At 33.2% G+C, this 19456-nt stretch overlaps 2 protein-coding genes across 3 annotated transcripts; one reads left to right on the top strand and one right to left on the bottom strand.

The window, feature by feature from the left end:
• Positions 1–5447: 5447 nt before the first annotated feature.
• Positions 5448–7280, bottom strand: Arr2 (arrestin 2). Its single transcript, XM_068774407.1, has 6 exons — positions 7084–7280; positions 6787–6993; positions 6586–6717; positions 6156–6507; positions 5876–6070; positions 5448–5802 (listed from the first exon to the last, which is right to left on the bottom strand). The coding sequence occupies exons 1-6, from the start codon at positions 7270–7272 to the stop codon at positions 5654–5656; spliced, it is 1224 nt and encodes a 407-aa protein (XP_068630508.1). The 5' UTR covers positions 7273–7280; the 3' UTR covers positions 5448–5653.
• A 325-nt stretch (positions 7281–7605) lies between these two features.
• Pex7 (Peroxin 7) lies at positions 7606–16693 on the top strand. 2 transcript variants are annotated; one of them, XM_068774416.1, is made up of 8 exons: positions 7606–7746; positions 8550–8763; positions 10697–10879; positions 11944–12129; positions 13438–13555; positions 13885–13969; positions 15000–15169; positions 15917–16693. In XM_068774416.1, the coding sequence occupies exons 2-7, from the start codon at positions 8563–8565 to the stop codon at positions 15157–15159; spliced, it is 933 nt and encodes a 310-aa protein (XP_068630517.1). In that variant the 5' UTR covers positions 7606–7746; positions 8550–8562; the 3' UTR covers positions 15160–15169; positions 15917–16693. The 2 variants fall into 2 exon arrangements, with proteins under 2 accessions (XP_068630517.1, XP_068630518.1); XM_068774417.1 differs by lacking the exon at positions 7606–7746 and adding an exon at positions 7898–7971.
• Positions 16694–19456: the final 2763 nt, after the last annotated feature.

Here is a 19456-nt window from a genome sequence, read left to right on the forward strand (position 1 = left end):
TACGAAGCGGCCTGAACCGAGAATCTGATAGAGCTTTCGAACCTTATTACCTAAACGAAGTCTAAACAAAGCGCGCTTTGCTCAAGACCCTGGAGTTAAATACTTGTAAGGCGATAGTTATATGAACATTTGTAATCATCGGTAGAAGACCGAGACTTGCGATCGCAGCTCGCGAATTCGATTCCCGGGTAACTTTGTGCATTAATTATAATGGATTTCCATTGCTTATAATCAAGTTTACACAGGATGCGTAACAGCGTCCTCTGCGTACTAAAGTGTCATACTGCCATCTCCATTCCATCTGCCAAGCGTGGCAATTTGTGTATATCCCCTTAGATATTTTTGTGGGAGATCTATGTCTTGCAGTGAGCATCTATCGGCTAAAATGATTGAAATAACAGTGAAATTTCGTCATAAATACGATAAGTTTAATCTAAAATAAAATAAAAATGAAACGATAATATCCCCTAAAAACATAGTCAAAATGTATTGTATTGCACGCACGGCAAAGTGGTGTCATCACTTGGACTTGTTGACCATCGTAAATTTTCCAAATACCATACAATAGTTTTACTTAGTATAATAGTCATGTTGATATCATATGTAAAGATGTAATAAAAATCTAACTATCTATTTTATTCACTACTCATGATCTCAAACAAATAAATGAAAAAAAAATATACCAAAACCTTTGCAACTCATATATAGCAAAAAGAAATCAATAGACTTTGTGTATTCGATATGTAAAATGATTAATTATTCGTCTCAATAAATCTCTTTAAAAAAACTATAATTTTTTGTCGATTGTGGTTTGATTATAAATGGTAGTTATTAGACGATTTACGGTTGGTCGGACGATTAGATTAGACGGATGTTAAAAACATTTAACCAACACCGATGGTTCACATAGACAATGCACGCCGTAATCTTTGCAAAATAACCGTTAGCACGTATCATTCGTACGGTCAAAAGGTTCGCAGACAGTTCCCTGTTAGGAACTGGTTTGTCCAGTTTACAGTCGTGAGAAATGTGTCCACTACTCCACCCTTCATAAGTATCCTTTGGGCGCCGCTTCTTATTGTTAGACTCCGTCCATTGACAAAAGGTGTCCCTTTGCACTTGCTTCTATGGTTACGTTTTGTTTGAATTTATTGTGGCTGCTACACACGGCTTAAAAGATTGTCGCAAAATTTATCCGTGCAAAATATGCGTATACATTAAAAAGAAAAGTAAAACTAAATTTAGGTAAATTTTACGTTGTTATTTTGTGTAATATTTTTTGAATTTCATCAACTTACAAATTTTGTTATTATAAGTTTGTTTTAATGACTTTAAATCCGAAAAAAAAATTCTACGTATGTTACCGTGTACATTGTATTTTAACTGAATAAATTACCCTTCCGAAAGTAAGTTAAATCATTTTCATTATTAAATTAAAATATTTTGAAATTTGTCATAAGTAGCGTCGATGCTATCTGCATTGCAGCGGTGTTAAATTAATAGTTTTTTTTTTCGGTAACTTTTAAATTATTTATTTTTAACTTGAGAGAAAGAATTTATCGTCCGTGTGTCCCCTAGACAAGACATCATGCAAATAAAGGGTCACTTGAATAACTGCCCTTTCCCACACAGCGAAGTGGTCAGACTGGTTTTTGGACTCACCCTTTAACCCTTTTTAAAAAGAATAAAGAAAATTTGCAGTCTTCCTTAAAGGACGGTATTGTCCAAAACATGTTTGACCACTTTCTTGTCATGTGAAAATATGTTTTTTGCAAATCACGTCAGTGAAAGAAGAAATTTTAATTGATCAAAGATTGTCAACTTTTTATATTTGATGTCTAAGAATTTTTAATTTAAATTATAGCTGATAATTTAAAATGTCAGTTGTAATTCGTCTTTCGTTTTTGAGAAATTTCATTGTTCGAACCTTCGGGCTTGATTGAGTTGGAGTAGCCGCTTACTTTTTACGATATAGCAGTGATTAAGTAACTCCTTTTAAAGAGTTTAAAGAGTCTGAAGTCGAATTACAAAATTCGGTGGCTTGAAACAGTTAAAAAGATTTATTTAGTAATGCGTGCGGATCGAACGAACGTTTTTATTGAACGTCAATTGTTGTTTTTTTAATTGCAGTTCTTGTGAAGCAGCCAGTCAAGCGAAATCAGTGATACTATTGTTAAAGAAATGATGAAACAAAAAGGTTCTATGCTTCATGTCTAGGTATTTATTTACCAGCAGACAGTCCAAGTACATATTCCTCTTATTTATTAAATTCCATCAGATAAAATTAATTTCAAACATTTCTTAACTAACATATATATTATAAATGCTTAAACAAAACCTATAAAAATCCTTATTTCAGATTTATATTTTTAAAATTGTGTATTCTATTTAGGGTCAGTCTAAATGTATCTGCATCCCTTCAAGATCTTCTATTGTTGTTAAACACAGCCACGCGTCGTGAGATAAAAAAAATAGTGAAGGGATCGGGTCTGTAAGAGAAGCCCATTATGTGATATAATAATGATGCTGTTTATTTTACGTTTTATATTTCATCGCCTTCAGTGTAAGAGTGATTTTATATCAAATTCATCATATATAAGGGGAATATGGTAAGAATGTTATAGAAAAATGTTTTGTATAATGATACATGCCATGAAATTTGACACGAACTTTTTTTTGGTGCTCTCGTCGGTCACTTTTTAAGTTTTTACGGATTGAAGGTGACGCTTCATAATATTATTTTTATATTAGATTGTCACTCTCTGCATGCTTAATAACCTGGTTCAAGAGCTCCAGATAGTAAAACCTCTTTTATTGGTTTCTGAAGAAATCTTCTGGATACGGCTTTCGGGGGAAAGACAAGTTTATCTGGGATTTTCGTCTACCAAAATCCCTTGGGTGATTATTAGATAAGAACATAGATCTCCTATGGACGTGCTGGTTCCCCAGTAGTATTGAATCAAGAATCACACCCGGAAAGAAAGCTATGCCGAAGTATCATGCTACTACTTCGCGTTTCTGCCCTCCACAGGTTCCCTTTAATTGGATGATGACGGCTTTCATCATTATCCTTGTGAAGCCGAAGCTCATTTAATTCGCCATTTACGACACACATTGTACCTTGGCCCTGTTCTTATGAACTCGAACTAAAAGTTTAGAGAGAATCATATATGGGTATACTTCGCAAAAATTAAACAGTCATAGAGGTAGGTGCGAAAGAATCTTTAGCTTTCGGGTCTTTTTAGTTTGACCTGAATTAGCAGAGCTCCCCATTCGGGATATTTACTTGGACCTTAGAGTATATATCGCGCAACTTCCAGCACACGTAACTTGCGTTAACGGACTGCTCGTATTGCAGGTAAATTAGCCTAGCGGTCACACGAGTTATCATTTCGCGCGCTCTTTATTAGGAAGGGATAGTATTTTCGGTTATATATCGTTTTGGGGCACAAGACCAGCGCCTCTGCAGCAGAAGGGTTCCAAATTAAGGATTTCTCTACAGGTTTGTCTTGTGTTAATTTATGATGATCAGAGTATTAAGTTGCTCTTTGTAAAATATTTTAAATAGTAACCAGCAAAAGCAGGTTTATAGTTATGTAATACTTTCCTACATAAATCACCATCAAAAATATATACGCCTAACAAGTCCTGGCAAGTCTTCATTGCCGATCCAATCTCGATTCGATTTGTTACAGTAAGAATGTTTTTTTCTGTTTAAAATTCATTTTTAAAAATATATCGAATAGAATTAAAGTTTATACATATTATCGACCCATTAATGCAATAATTACTGTTAATTAAATTTATATCTTATGCGGACATTTATAATAGTTTTCAAGTGTATTTACAAGTATTACTTGAGAAAATCACTAAGTAAATATTTTGTCAACACGTTTTAGTATTTCGGAAACCAATCTCTATTATCGGATTGTGCCAATTGCTTTATTGATCAAATTAATTGTGCGATAGAAGTTTAGTGCAATAACGCTGTACGATGCAAGAAGCATGACTAACTGAAGAAAGAGCTATAATTTTTTCAATAGCGAACGCCGTTGAACGCCGTGTATATAAAATTTTGTAAGCGCAAATGATTATTTGACAAAAAAATATAAAATACGATCTGTTTGGACTCTCATTCTAAGGAATATTTAACAAAATTCAAATTATTTTAACTATTACTGTAATTGAAATATCAATAGAGTTTCAGAGAAAGACAGAGGGTCAAAGGGGAGTAAAAATAATGCATGATTGCGACAAGAGTTGAAGTTCAGTTCTATGTCTATGTTGTTGTTTTTAGTACTTTTATCACTATCACCTGCCATTTCGCTTGATATTCACAGACTCCAGGTCTTACGGAACAGATTCATGCGAAGAGACTGTGCGTCCTGGTTCACCGAAATGCTAAACAGTCGAGGTTCCTTAGAAAGGGCTAAAGCCCTTTTACTCCATGGAGTATCCGTTGAAGCGATTTAAGAGCTTGGTGGCAACCCCATCCGCGGAAATAGTGTTGAGTAGCAGCTTGAGACAAAACTCTACACCTTTGCTACCTTCAAATGGTCTAGGGCTAAGTGCACTCTGCAACTTGCCGCTTCGAACTCGCGAAATCTGTAAATGCTTAGACAGCGGAGTAAGTACGGTCAGAAAAAAACATTACCTCTTTTCACGAGTTATCGAAAGAACATAATTACTTAACTCGCAAAATTTAATTGTGTTTTTTGGAATAAAACGTGAACAATACCTTTGTTTTTCAAAATAATTGTTAGCACCGCGGTTCTATACAAGGTTATTTTAAAGTTAGGTGAAGACAGGTGAAGAGGCTAGTTGTTTGATTTTAAGATATAGACAATAAAATATTGCCCGATATCACTAATCTTATTATTATTTAACGGTGCATCCAATGCATTTTTTCTTAATACATTTACTTTAAAAATTAAAATATTGTCAAGAAACAAAACTAATGTTTTTTTAAAGTTTATATGAAATATTTCTGTAATTTATTTATGGTTATTATTATTTAATATGATAAAAATAGACAGTGCTATGAATACACGTCCCGTAACCATAGCAAGTGTCGCTATCAAAAGGGGTTCGTTAAAAAAACTGCTGGTCCGCAAACCCTTATAATAATTACAAAGCACAATAGAGTATGCAAATAAGGTCATGACTTCTAATGCATCTTCGAAATTTGTCAGTAATGCACTAGCTGTTCTAGAGGTCACTTCAGATTAAATTTTGTGTTTGTGGGTATACAAGGTATAGAATTTGATTGAAAATAAAAATCATAGAATCTGGTGAAGAATATTTTAATTAATTTGTTAAATTTGACTACAGGACACAGAAATAAGGTAATATTTACGGGTTTTTTCGTTTACATATTAGCTGGTTATACAATTTTATGAGTAACTACCGAATAAGCATCACACTATATGTTGGTTATTTTTAAATATTCATAATATATTTGTAGTTAATAAGGTTAAAATAAGGATGAATGGTTGACTACTTGATTAAAATGGTCGAGATAATTAAAATATTCCATAGGCCCTAATTTATAATGGAAGGATATGTTTCGTGGTCACGTCACTTGTTTCATTACATTTTTTTGTGTGTTTTGTCGTATTTTTTTCTTTTTTTTTTGAGTTTTAAATGTTTTCGTTTATTCTGGCTCGTTCATCCTAAGGCGGGCGAAGTCCTCGAACACGATGTTGTCTTCCTCCTCGTTGGCGTACAGAGAGTTCTCATAGCGGTGTCGCTCGATCGACTGCATTTTCTTCATTGCGTTAAAGCGCTGGCGTTCAACAGATCCTAGTAATGAAAATGGTATAAATGCAATATTCTTATTTTAATACTTATCTCAGATGAAGTGTAAATATTTTACCTTCGGCTGGATGCAGTAGCTTGAATGGTACATCGGTCACGAGTTCACCGCCAAGGGTGCCACAGTTCAGCTTGACGCGGACGGAGTACGATACAACAATACCAATCGCATCGGCGGGACATTTGCCTTCGCAGACCAGGGTTGAGCTAGCCAAGTTGACATCATCTTCCTTGAGGTGACCGTCCAGGGCAACACCTGTACAGAAGTATCAATCTTAGTTACAACGCTCTCATTAATATTAGGAAAGAAGAAAATGAAATTTATGGATTCGATATTTTACCACGGATGTCCTTGTTGCTTCGGGCCAATGGAACCAAGTAGAAGGTCTTAGACAAGCTGGCTCCAGGTGTAACAGGGCAACCCTCACGGCTCTCCAAGGAGGCAACGTGGCGGCTGAACTGCGAGTTGATCATGGTGATTTCAACATGCTGCACGACCATGCAACGGATGTTGCGAACAGATTTGCGTGAGTTGTTTGAGACGATCAGGTTGGCAGCGATCTTCTCGCCGTGGTAGTAGATTTCCTTGTCCAAGGTGACCTCAAGGCTGATCTTTCCATTGCTGAAAGTGAAGCCCTTGCTCACGAGGGAGCTAGGAAGGCGGCGACCACGAGATGCCGATGCGTGTTGCAGCTGTAATTAATGTAAGTTATTAATAGGCCCGATTTTGTCACAGTATAAATGCTGTAAAAATTATTAGCGTTCCAGTACCTTCTTGATAGCAAGAGTCACAGAGCTCCTCTTGTGGCTCTTCTGGTCTTCACTTTCAGCCACGTAGGTACGGACACAGTATTCAACGCCCATAGGCTTACCCTGGTCTTCTTCAGCTGGTTGTAGAGTTACCTATTAAAATGTATATAGTTTAGAAATAGCTATGTGTAAAGCATGAATTCTTCACTATAGGATACGTACTGAGCTTGGTGACATTTCAGGGAAGGAGAAAGTGAATGGAAAGGCATTAGGTCCGAGTTTCTTAAGCAGTTTCTCTTGCACAGGTGTTAATTCCATTTTCGAGTTGATCATGGGCACTACTTGTTCCTGACCGATCACCATTTCCTTGGAAAACTTCACTCCCATGACTTCATCTTCCTCCCTACCAAATCGGTAGGTAGTGACGAGCTAGATGGGAAGATTAAAATTAGTTTATTTGCGCGCTCTTATGTTCACAAAATAAGAAATCACAATATTCTTTCCTCTTCACTTATTTACCTGGCTGTAAACTTTCCTTCCTTTCAGGTATTCCGTGTCGACAACCACAACTCCATCGATTGGATCGCAATAATCCACATGATCAATGAAGTCGCGTTTGCCGAGGTAAACCGTAACCTTTCCATTAGGAGTAGTTTTCTTAAAAACTTTAACCGCGACCACGAGGATAAGAGAGAGGCAATCAAGCATTTTGCTTGTTTTTATTACCGGAAAAGGGCAAAAGAAAAATGATTTATAAGGATTTTTTGATTTCTTCAATAGAAGTGATGGTTTTGAGGCCCTCACCAGAAATGCTGTTAGTCGGAATATACTGCCTTTTTATAGGCAGTCATGTGAGGTTTCCTAGAGAATTATATAACATTCTAATAGGATTTTACCCGTAGGAGTACAAACAAGATTAAAATCGCGTGACGCTTACCCACAATAATTGAATCGATAATTTGGAATCGATGGTCTCAAACTTGCGAAAGTATGTTGAAGTCGCAATTCTGACGTATTGTTTTGACAATTAGGTGAAAACCACACTAGGTTAGAATATTGGAAAAGATTCGTTTTTACACAGAAATTTATCTGTGTTATGTGAAATTCTAACTAGATTCTTTTAAGTTGTTATAAAAAAGACTACTAAAAGCAAGAAATGTAACTGTGTTATAAAAGCAGGAAGTTAGTATGTAACATTTCTACATTATTTATTCGAAAGAATCAGTTTAATCTGAATATATTTGTAATTTTGCCTTGTATAATGTTCATAATATATACACAAAGAATACTTTAAGAAAAGTTTAAATTGAAACTAAATATGTGGTATAAACAAGTAATTCATATAGCAATTAACTACGAATGAACTTTTTATTTTATTAAATTCTTTAGCCAAAACGATTATAAAAGGTATGCTTTGTTTTTAAGAAGTTAGATTCTTTGGAAATTGCTGGGTACTAAACATTCTCACTGATATAACTTAGCTGTTCACTGAAAACTTGATTATTTTTTGTTACAGTATGTGTGCATATTTATGTAAATGAAATTATTACTCTTAGCAAATGTTAAACAAAGCACTGAAATGCCATGTATGTTGGTTTACTATGTAAACTTTGTGTATTATATTAACCATCTCTTTCTGTTGATTAGAAATATTTATTCATTTATTATCCCCATTGTTTTTTAGTATTCTCCGTGTTATTTAATGTTAATAAAAAGTATGAGATTTCTACTACGATAGAGAATTTTGAATAAATAAATGGTGTATGTAACTTTGTTTAGGTAATATAAGTAATTTATGTTTTTTCCTGCTATAGTATATGAATCCATAATTTATACTTAACTAGATTACAAGGTTCTCAGTAAAATATAATAGTTCTTGTATCTTTAAAAGATAAATATTTTGTTTGATTTGGTGCCAATATATATTTAATAAGCAATTAAGATTTTGTTTTATACTTAAAAATGAAATTGTTGTTTTGTTTCAGTTATACCATCAGTATGCCGACCTTCCTAACACCAGGCAGGCACGGTTATAGTGTAAGATTCTCACGAACAAGGCCTGACTCCTTAGCTGTGGCCACTAGCCAATACTATGGGCTCGCTGGTGGTGGTACTCTGTTCTTCTTAGAACTAGCACCAGATGGTACTACACTACTAGAACTACAAAAACTTGAATGGAATGATGGTCTTTTTGATGTGGTAAGTTTTATTGTCATAATAATAAGTTTTCTTTTGTAATGAAGATAATGCCCCATTTAATAGCATTTATTTTGAGAAGGGTTATTCTTTTTGCCATTGTATAGTCTATGTAACAGTTTGTAGGTGAGTCAAACTCAACATTTGCAATGAAAAATTTAAATAAAAATCTCTAATTTTCTTTCCAAAACAGAAGTATAAATTTCTTTTATAAAATTAGCAGTAAAACAGATCTATTACATCTATTTAAACTTACACAGATAGGATTAAGTTCATGTAAGAAGGATTATGCTTATGTAAGTTTTGGAATAGTTGTTTGATAATTGTGTTTAGGAAGATAGAAATAGTCTTTTTTGAATTGGTAACATAATGTACGTACATTTTGTAAGAAATGGCTCTCACTACTTACATAGGCCAAATGCCTTTATCTTAACTTTTGTTCTCAAACACGTGGATAGGTTACAGGTGTAAAAGATTTAAAGTAATGAATGTATGTTCTATTTGACATATTACACCCTATCTATAAAGTAAGTCTTACTGTCTACATCCCTGCGTTTTAAACTTTCAGGAGCTTTTTGGCCTTTCAGATTCCAAATAAACATTTTAGAATGGATGTAACTCTTTTTAAAGTGATCATTTATACAGGATGAAGGGAAATAAGAAATCTTTTTATCTTCATCTCATTAAAACATATTGATCTCAACCACCTGTATATACTAAACCATCACATTCTCAATTAGATTGTGTTAGTACAAGAATACAAATAACACAATTTTAATCAGTGTTCAGGATAAAGGCATATGGTCAAATATAGATCTAATCTCAGACTTGGTAAAATGATATTAATTATGTTAAGTTACTTTCAAAGACTAGATAGGTAAAATTTAGCAAGACCTTGGAAAAAATATCACTGAAACCTAACAACTAATACTTCGGTTTACACCTAATATAGAAAATAATACCTTTAGTAATTTTAAGTATAGTTTTAAATTGGAACCTTAGAAGTGTAACAAATAAATATTTTAATTAATCATGATATGTAACAACCAAAAATAGTGTTTTTTATTGGCAGAAGTGTTTATAATTTAGTTTTTAAATACTGTTTAATGTGCATAAATGAGGCTAGAGGCATCATAGTGACATAAACTGCAAAAGACAAGACCATATGTGAAGTAAGGCTTCAGTTACGTTACATGTGCATACTTTTACATCAGCATTTAAGAGGCTTATGTGTTTCTTGCGTGTTCATAATATCTAACGTTGACTTGAATTACTAAGAAAAATTATTACATTCAATAAATTTATTGGATTAACTTATTGCCAATTGGTGCTGGTAGTTGATGATTTATAACATTGTTATTATTTTATTGAAAATTTTTAAAATAAATGTGGTCTTAAATAATGGTTTAAATTGTACCCCAAAGATTGGAACAAACTCGTATCATATGAATTTGTAAGCCGTTGTAGCTGAAGTTAATGTTGAATTATTTATTCTTCGAAATTTGTACTTCATATCACAATCTGTTAAGGTAAAAATTCAATTTTAATAGATATGCAGGTTGATTAATTACAGGTATCAAGCTTGTGAGTCAATATTTAGCTCATTTTCCAAAAAAAGGTTTTACAGCTATTTCCAATTACTCCGGAACAATATTTTTTATTCATTGTAATGTGACAAGCTAATAACTTCTGGCTGTACAAAGTCTACAGAGAGAGGATAGTAGATAGTTCATTTTAATATTCTTTTATTCAAATTATGAAAACAATTTTTCTTACTGTATTGCTATAAAATTAGTTCTGAAACCATTGATTTTTGGATGGTGTGTACTCACACTAATTGATAGCAAATGAACTTTACATTCATCCTCTTTAAAGCTTTTACATCTGTAACCAATCAATCCATATATAGCTCTATCTAAATTTAATTTTGTTTTAGACATGGTCAGGTACAACTGATGGTGTAGCAGCCTGTGGTGCTGGTGATGGTGCAGTTGTGGTATGGCGTGGTGGATGTGCGGCTCCCCTGCGCGTTCTTAGGGCACATCGTAGCGAGGTTTGCTCCGTTGACTGGCCGAGGACTCATTTGCTAAGCGCCAGTTGGGATACCACTGTTAAATTGGTGAGTGGTAAAGATAATTTGCTATATACTGAGGAATGCTTGTTTATATTATTATTCTTTGGTTGATGTGTGGATATTGAGATGAAAAGCAAGGGGAGACCTGTGCCGTGCAGTGGCTAAAAGAAATAGACCTCTCTCAAAGATATCTATGAAGGGTTATTACAATCGCCACCAGTAGCAGGCGGGTTGGCGATTTCAGCGCGGTATTATGGTATGCAGAGTATGTTGCTGCCCATCCTCTGAAAACTGAACTGGAAACAGTGGAAATCTTATATAATTAATAAGTGTGAATCACGTAAGATTGCATTCCGCAAATCGAACCGGCGAACTACGATGTCTTAGTCCTTTACTGCTGGACCTGCCTAACTGAAGTAAATTCATATTTAAATAACAAACAGTATAATATAGATAAATATATGTTATACAATATAACCAGTAAACTGGTTGATTACAGCAATTCTTCAGGCAATTGGTCTTGAACCTTTTTTTTGCATATATTGGCAGACTTACTCCAAGGAGAGCTTATTCTGAAGTAGGCATAGTATTTATTTGCACATTTTGTACTATCTTAAAAATATATTAGTAACTTTTTGAGGTGGGGTAATTATACTGGTATAATTATTACTGCTGGTAATTATTCGTGAATTATAGGCTTCTCTGCAAGTTGTCTTTACTACTTCCAAATTGAATATACCTGAATTTTATTAATATATATTTAATATTATTATTATATATAGCAATAGTGTAAGTAAATTAAGAGTCATCAGTAATTAAATTACAAATATTAATAAAGAGGCCGTAATGAAAACACTTTTCTAAAATTTGAAACAAAAAAAAGACATTTTTCTAATGGTTATTAGTTCTTAAATTCTTGTAACCGTTCTAGAAGTTTACATGCTGGATTGAGATTTGGTATAAAGATACTATCGCTAGGATATTATTTATTTATTTAAAATTGTACACATTAGAAAAGTAATACATACTTCTATATTCACAAATATTTTATTAATGTTTAGCGTACAGAGATAATTAACAATTTTTTTAATGATAATTGTCCGATTTAGTGGGATCCCGAATCTGAAGCTTGTCTCAGCACGTTCTCGGGTCATTCGCAGCTGGTTTACACGGCAGCATTTTCCCCTCACTCACCAGCCACCTTCGCTTCGGTGTCAGGAGACGGGCATCTTAAGCTTTGGACTTGTACTGAGCCAGCAAGACCTGCTGCTGCTGTTAAAGCACATGATGCGGAGGTAAGATTAACCCAATAACAGATATGAATTAATTACAATTTATTGGCATATGTTTTTGCTATACAAGGACTGTGATTAATAAAAAAAAACAACTTGATAAAAGTTAACTAATATTGATAAAAACCTTTTTATTTTGTACTTTTACTGTTAGTACCTATAAGATAAAATCAAATATAAATAATTCTTGCCTTCAATGTAATAAGATGAATTGATAATATTAATTTCCTTGGTATATCAATAAAAAATTAAGAAAATTTAGTGAAAAATCACACAGCTGTTTCAGATAAATTTGTTAAAAAATTCGAATGTCTATAGTAAAATAATGTCTACGTAGTCCATATATAAGAGCCTTTAGGTTCATGGACCGGAAAGCGCAGTGTAAGATGTCCACCCACAAGGCGGAGAGACTACCTGCCACTTAAACTAGGTACCAAAAGCATTTACGTCCGGGACCGCTTTCCACGGGTTGTTCTATTAGAAATCTATGAGGGAGGTCAATGTCCAGCTATTTCCTACCCTGACAAGATGATGACTATGATGGTTCACTAGCAGTTCAAGCGGACTTCGTACTGCTAGAAGTAGCTAGCCTGTTGCATTCATTTCGCCATTATTAAATGTAAAAAAAAAATGTGATCTATAAATACTGACTGACAATAGCAATATAACTATCAATAGCAATATAAAAATTCAGTGCTTGAAATGTTAAACGTAAAAACTTTATTGCAAGCTGTCAAATGCGTAGTGTCAATAGTCATCAGGAATCTGTCAAGTTTCGGTGCAAGTGTTTTTTTTTCATTGAAACCTTCTAAAAATTGTAAAGAAATTTTACAAAAAAGGTTAAATAAAAAGAGTCGTCCTTAAGTTAAGCCGTTACCAAGGACAATTTGGATTAAACTGTATACATATATATTAGGGGGAACGGAAAGTAATGTCGTTTCTGTCGACATATTTTACAGAAAAACCGTTTGATTTTTACCGCTCCGGCATTGAAAATTTGTATATTGAATGCCAAAAAGTTGTTAATAATGAAGGTGAATACATTGTTGATTAGAAATAAAAACTTGTTGAAAATGGAGTCGTGTGAATTTAATTCAAGATAGCGATATTACTTTCCGGTCTCCTAATATATGTAAATAAATATATGTATGTCACTACTTTAGATGTAATATCTTGAAAGAAGAAGGTATATGTAAATGTAAAATCCCTTCCAGCACGAACAAACAATTTACGAGTAAATGTATTCTGAAATGTTATATATCAATTAAAAACATGCAATGTAAAAATATTTCTATTTACTAATGTTTACAGGTGCTGTCTTGTGACTGGAGTAGAACAGAGAGTCACGCGTTAGCTACGGCCGGATCTGATGGTTTGATCAGAGGCTGGGATTTGCGGAGATTGACCACACCCATGTTTACCTTGAAAGGTGATAAGACATTTTTTTAAATCCTGAAATAAACCTAATGCTTCGTGTTTAAATTTAGCTTAACATACTAGGTTTCGTTAGAGTCGATCAATTGAACTGATGTCATTTGTATATATTAATGGGACAGTCGAGTTCGAAACTTTGTGTGTGATGGTCGCCTATGATATCTTAAAATATTTTCATTTTTTTATTACTTATTTGAATACTTTATTTGGTGTTTTATTTTCATATTTGTAATACAATTAAACTGGCAACATTATTTTCAATTGTAACTGTCATATGTATTTTAGATTCTTAATTTATATTTTAAAATTTGTCGCGTTTTACAGGTTGCGAGTGTGCAGTAAGAAGAGTTCAATTCTCCCCTCATGCACCGTCTGTAATAGCCGCCGTGTCTTATGACTTTACAACCAGGTACTTATATTTTTGTCAATGCTGGGGATTTCCTGACATATTATTGATAGTCAATTAATATTATTTCTTTTTTCTTAGCAGAAAATAAACTTTGAAATAAAACACTGTGTTATCATACAGTCAAAGTATTAATTTTATTTTTGTAGCGATTTAATTTCGAATTTTGAAAAAATGAATGAATGAATGATTTTTGAACTTGCTTACTCAACTCATGTAAGAGTCTAAAAGAAATGCTTCATATGTTACAAAGGTCATTCCTTGCAATTTGAACACAGAATCCACTTTTGGTTCCTACCAAAGCAAACAGTGACAGTCCAACCCAACGATGACAATCAGTGATTCCATGAAATGTCTCCACGTCTGTGTGGCCGACATGAGAGCCTTGCGCCCTTCTTACTTAGCGAAGCAACTTAAGATAAGAATTCTGTGCGAATTAAATTTTTTATTTCTTTGGGTAAAATGCCTTACATACCCGTCCTTGCCGGCGAGAGTGTATTGCTAAAAATTCATCATTTCTCCATCATCATTACAACATTTAATAGGGCCCGGGGACGCCTACTAAACTTTCTCTAGAGGAAAATATCTTTTCTCCTCCCAAGTAAAGGTGCAATCTAATGCAAATTTTTACTCTTCGCCTAATATAGGCAACAGGAGTATGTTGCCTATATTTTACCTGAGTCCATCACCTAGAGGCAAAGAGGAATCAAAAGAGCGAGTACTGTGCGCCCCCTTGTGGTGGACCCGGTCAAACCTAGACCTCAACCGGCCATACAGTGTCCTCTTAGCTTTACCTTGGCTGACCAGCCCATTAATGACCTGGTGGTAAAGGAGTCAATGCTCAGCTCTCATCATCATGTTAGTAGATAGACATTCACTGCAAGACATAGGCCTTTCCTTCCCGACTTCCCACTAGGCTCAACACTCAGCTGTTAGCCACCTAAAATCTGGTGCAGTTCTAAATACATATTGAGAAACAGGTTTTGTCACGATGATATTTTTCTTTAATTTTGTAAATGATTTTATTGTCCAGGATATGGGATCTGAAACGTGGCTGCGAACCGCTGGAAACCATTCGGCATCACTCGGAGTTCACGTATGGACTGGACTGGAACGCCCTAAGGCCGCACCAGCTCGCTGATTGCGGCTGGGACTCTCTCGTCCACGTATTCATTCCCCGCTCGCTCGCTTGAGGACTATACAGTAAGTTACACTTATAATTTAATATGCCGTAGGATGGCCTATACCCTTGATTTTGTAAAATGAAATTCTCTCACTATTCTACTATTATTAGCAAAGAGGACAATAAAGAGCCGGAGGAATAAAGGAAAATAAAGAGGAAAATTCTGTGTACTAAAGTATAACTTAACTGGTCACTGTAAAATTGACTTTCTAATTGAAAATGATTTGATTGGTTAACCAGCGTGGTTAGGTTGTCGATAATTATAAATCTTAAAATAACAAACTGCATCCTTAATGCGAACCGACTGTAGTCACAACATCTTCAAGTTGGAATAGTAATGCATCAAGGGCCAGTTGTTGGTTCACTGACTTTTCCATTTGATGATTTGAACAGATTGAAATATACGAAAGTTGAAATATGAATAAGATTAGTGATTTATCAGAATTGACCGTGCGGGTAGATAGTCCATCGCGTTGCAGGGAGAGGGGCCGGGTCTGGGCTTACGACCCACGTAGTAATTTTAAGGAAACCGCCCTTTCTGCATTGACATACACTTTCAGTACTTCTCTCCCTTTCTAACTAAATTTACAATGTTCCTGCCAGTGCTGATTTGAAAGGCTGCTATAAAAATAATATTATAACGAAAATATCACTGAACTTATTTCATTTCACTTCCATTCAAAAAGGCTGGCAACTCCTGCTTTATGTACCAATATTAAGTTTTAACATACATTGGTAAATATAATGTAATAAAATCATCTTTACAGGTATTTATAGACTGCAACATTCGTTATAATACATACTGACATTAGAGAAGGCTGTGTCGAGCAAAAAGTGCCAAATGAGACGAATTATTCGGATTAGTGACGCTTATTGCCTCCACATAAGGTTAAATATCGCATGTCCGAGCGGTTTTGAATACAAAACAGGGATTTACGTAGAATTTGTATGAAAGCTAAAATATATGTATAAACTGTTAATTTATGCCTGAATTTTATGATTTATGTAAAGAATCCATTTTGATTAAGGAAATCAATTTTATATTTACAGTATTACATGTTGTTTTACAATGGAAATTATTACATCTTCAGATATATCAACTCAGTTTTTACAATTGGTTTGACAAATAGTATTAATATTGAAATACTATTATTTATTTACGGTTACAATTTTTGATCATAGAAACAAACATTCCACGTTGAAAAATACCTACCAGTGAATTAGTCCAAGTATTATATGTTCTATGACATTGATTTTTCAAAAGTATGGCAGCTAACATACTATTAGTAATTGCTTTAAGATCTTGTTTCATGAAACATGTTATAGTCTTTCTAATAATTATATTATCTTATTGTGATACGCTTGAATTTTAAGTGCTTGTATAACGGTGTAAATAAAAAATAAACTTAAATCTTAACGACTTAGAAGCTAAATTGCATTATCGGTAAACAGGAATTTGTTGGAAACGTTATTTGTTACATGTATATATTTCATTAATAAGTATTTTTATTTAATAATTTATATTTTTAAAATAATATATTCAGATGAACGCACGAAAACGATACTTTAGATGATTGTTATTAGGCCTAAACTTTTTTAAACATGGTATAATGCAAAATAAACCTTATTTTGTGTTAATAAAGCGTTTTTATAGTGGCAGTTTCGAATAGTTAGTGATTTAAGTTACAATATAACATTCCTTGCATTTTAAATAAAACAATATTCCATAGACTATTGTATAAAGATCATGTTATGTAAATATTTTGTAAGTAATTGCTTTTTGCTGTGGTTTATGAATATCTATCATTTGTTGATTTTGTAATACTGACATCTATGTAATACAGATTAACATTACCTATTTAATACTACACTGTTCTGTTTTAGTATATATATAATCAATCTGGATTTACCTTTGGTTTGAACTATGTAAGTATTTGGTAATCTTTTTATTATAAAATCTAGCATTTATCTTGGAATTAAGTTTTGTAAAGATAATATTTAGATAAAATTGAATCTTTAAATTCAACTGTCATTTCAATTGTATTACTAATTTGGGAATTTTAATAAACTAGTCAAACCATTTTCGTTTTCACATGTTTAACTGTAATGGTATTCATATATTCGCTGTTTGTAATACTGTAATCAAGTATTGTGTTGTTATTATCAATTATAATGTTTAATAATAATAATAATTTGTTTAAGAAATGTAATTTTGTTTTAATATACCTAATCTTTTCGCTTACTTTTAATTTGCTAAAAGCATTTACAGTCCTAATTTTTGGAAAGATTGTAGAGTTCTTAAGTTATTTTATGAGTTTACTTTAAAAGTGGTAAACATCTAGGGTAATAATACCTAATGGACTGTATGTTACTTCATGTCAAAGAATATTCTTGTATTTTCTCACAAAATTAAAAAAAAATCTTGTAATAATAGAGGGGTTTTGTAATTTGATTTTAGGCAAAATTGTCATTTTTCAGTTACAGGATGTCCACTGCTTGACATAGGCATTTATAGATTCCCTATGTGTTCGCTAGGAAGCAGCGAGTTTAGATGAATAAGTCATACACTTCGCTTTATCCATGGTCGTTACTTATTCTGAATATTCCTTTATAAAATTTGAAGTATTTAACAGTTCAAATTAACTGCATTTATGTAAAAAGGAAAAAAAATATAAACTGAAATATATGTTTTTATACGTATATTTCATAATGGCTTAACATTATTATTTCACTTATAACATTCGTAACAATCACAAAATACAACAAATGGTTATGAATTGACAAGCAACGTTGAAGTTAAAATTGACAAAATGTTGTACAATTTAAAATAGCGACATCTATGGTAATAAGCTTGTACTAATGCAAGCGAAAATTTCGTTTTAATCTCCTTATTCTTCCTTCGATGGCTGTTAACATATAATAAACAGACTGTAAATCTCTATCAGTATCTCCACATATTGCAGTGTGACTCAATTCTGGCGACAGAACGCAAGATGTACTTGGTAAGTTTACCATAGGTATGAGATTGTACGTTTGACAGCCGGCATTTTGAAAACCACTGGGCTTCATTGTACATGCTTCCAGATAATATAGATTGGAATTAATAAAACGATTGCGAGTACTGTCAACAGAGGGCAGCCGATGTCTTAATACTGAAAAAAAAATTCTAATGTGATTTATATGTTAAATCTTTACTTGAAGAATATACTCTAATATGTTATATTAATACGTTAATGTTAAAATTATGAAATAGTTTGCTTATGAAAGATTAGTCACCACAGCGATCTTTGGGAAAGTCTATGCCCTGCAGTGGGCGTTTATTGGCCGATATGAACGTAATGATCATGAGGATGTTGAAAAAGACAGTTGATTTACTAAGCGTCAAAGAAAAGTATAAATTGAAAAATCACATTCCTTATTGAAAGGTGAGTAAGAAAAGTGAGATAAGTAGTGAATTATCTCGTGTTAACACTATACATCAAAGGGATAATAGTGTAGCGAAATGATGAAATTGTACCCACAAATAATTATTGCATACAATAAGACGCACCACACACCACACTTAAACTTACTTAACATAAAAAGGTTAATTTATGACATTATATATGTTACCGACTGTAAGCCTAATAAATATTTGTTGAAATAAATTTAATTTTAACGGATTATATATATAGTGCGTTATTTTTATTTTTAATTTCCTATATATCACAGTTATTCCGAAGAGAATTAGTTTTATTTCAACGCATGATGTTCGTGTAAATCTATGAAATCATTACATATATATATATATATATATATCCAATTTTTTATAAATAATAATATTTTGACATTAGATCAAACTATTTGGCATAACGTAGCAAAAAGCAACAAATTTGTATATATTGACGATGTCTTTAAAAAGAAGGCACAGTTGTAGACCAATAACTTCTGTTTTATTTTTAATTTCGAATCCTATGCGTTAATTTTATTATACACTTGAAAACTTGGCTAATATCCAGCTGCAAACTTTTGATGTAAGAAGGACAAGTTTGTACTAACCTTTATATTTTTTTGGTCTTTTTACGTGTTTTGTGTACGGCACATACACACTATGATCGGTCGAACCTAAAAAAAAAACCTTAATTTATACAAGTCTTAAGTCTTGTTGGGTATAAATAACGACGAATCGGAAGCAGGGAAAAGAGTCGCTTGTACCTCCGAGGCGTTCAGATCTCTATAGCCTTTGTTATGTTGTTAATCGAATATTAGGTTCTCCGAAACTGTCTTGTCTTAAAAGTTAGAAAGAACAGGTCAGTAGCTTCTTAGCG

The sequence above is a fragment of the Battus philenor genome, unplaced genomic scaffold (assembly GCF_028537555.1).
Source record: "Battus philenor isolate CCGP_79_NKW_IND1 unplaced genomic scaffold, ilBatPhil1.0.hap1 SCAF_7, whole genome shotgun sequence".
Classification (NCBI taxonomy): domain Eukaryota; kingdom Metazoa; phylum Arthropoda; class Insecta; order Lepidoptera; family Papilionidae; genus Battus; species Battus philenor.

Coding starts and splice junctions, on each gene's coding strand:
- Pex7 (XM_068774416.1), top strand. CDS start 8,563: ATGCCGACCTTCCTAACACCAGGCAGGCACGGTTATAGTGTAAGATTC. Junction 10,880..11,943: donor GGGATACCACTGTTAAATTG/GTGAGTGGTAAA, acceptor TGTCCGATTTAG/TGGGATCCCGAATCTGAAGC. Junction 13,970..14,999: donor TCTTATGACTTTACAACCAG/GTACTTATATTT, acceptor TTTATTGTCCAG/GATATGGGATCTGAAACGTG.
- Arr2 (XM_068774407.1), bottom strand. CDS start 7,272: ATGCTTGATTGCCTCTCTCTTATCCTCGTGGTCGCGGTTAAAGTTTTT. Junction 6,994..7,083: donor GAAGGAAAGTTTACAGCCAG/GTAAATAAGTGA, acceptor CTTCCCATCTAG/CTCGTCACTACCTACCGATT. Junction 6,718..6,786: donor CTGAAATGTCACCAAGCTCA/GTACGTATCCTA, acceptor ACATTTTAATAG/GTAACTCTACAACCAGCTGA.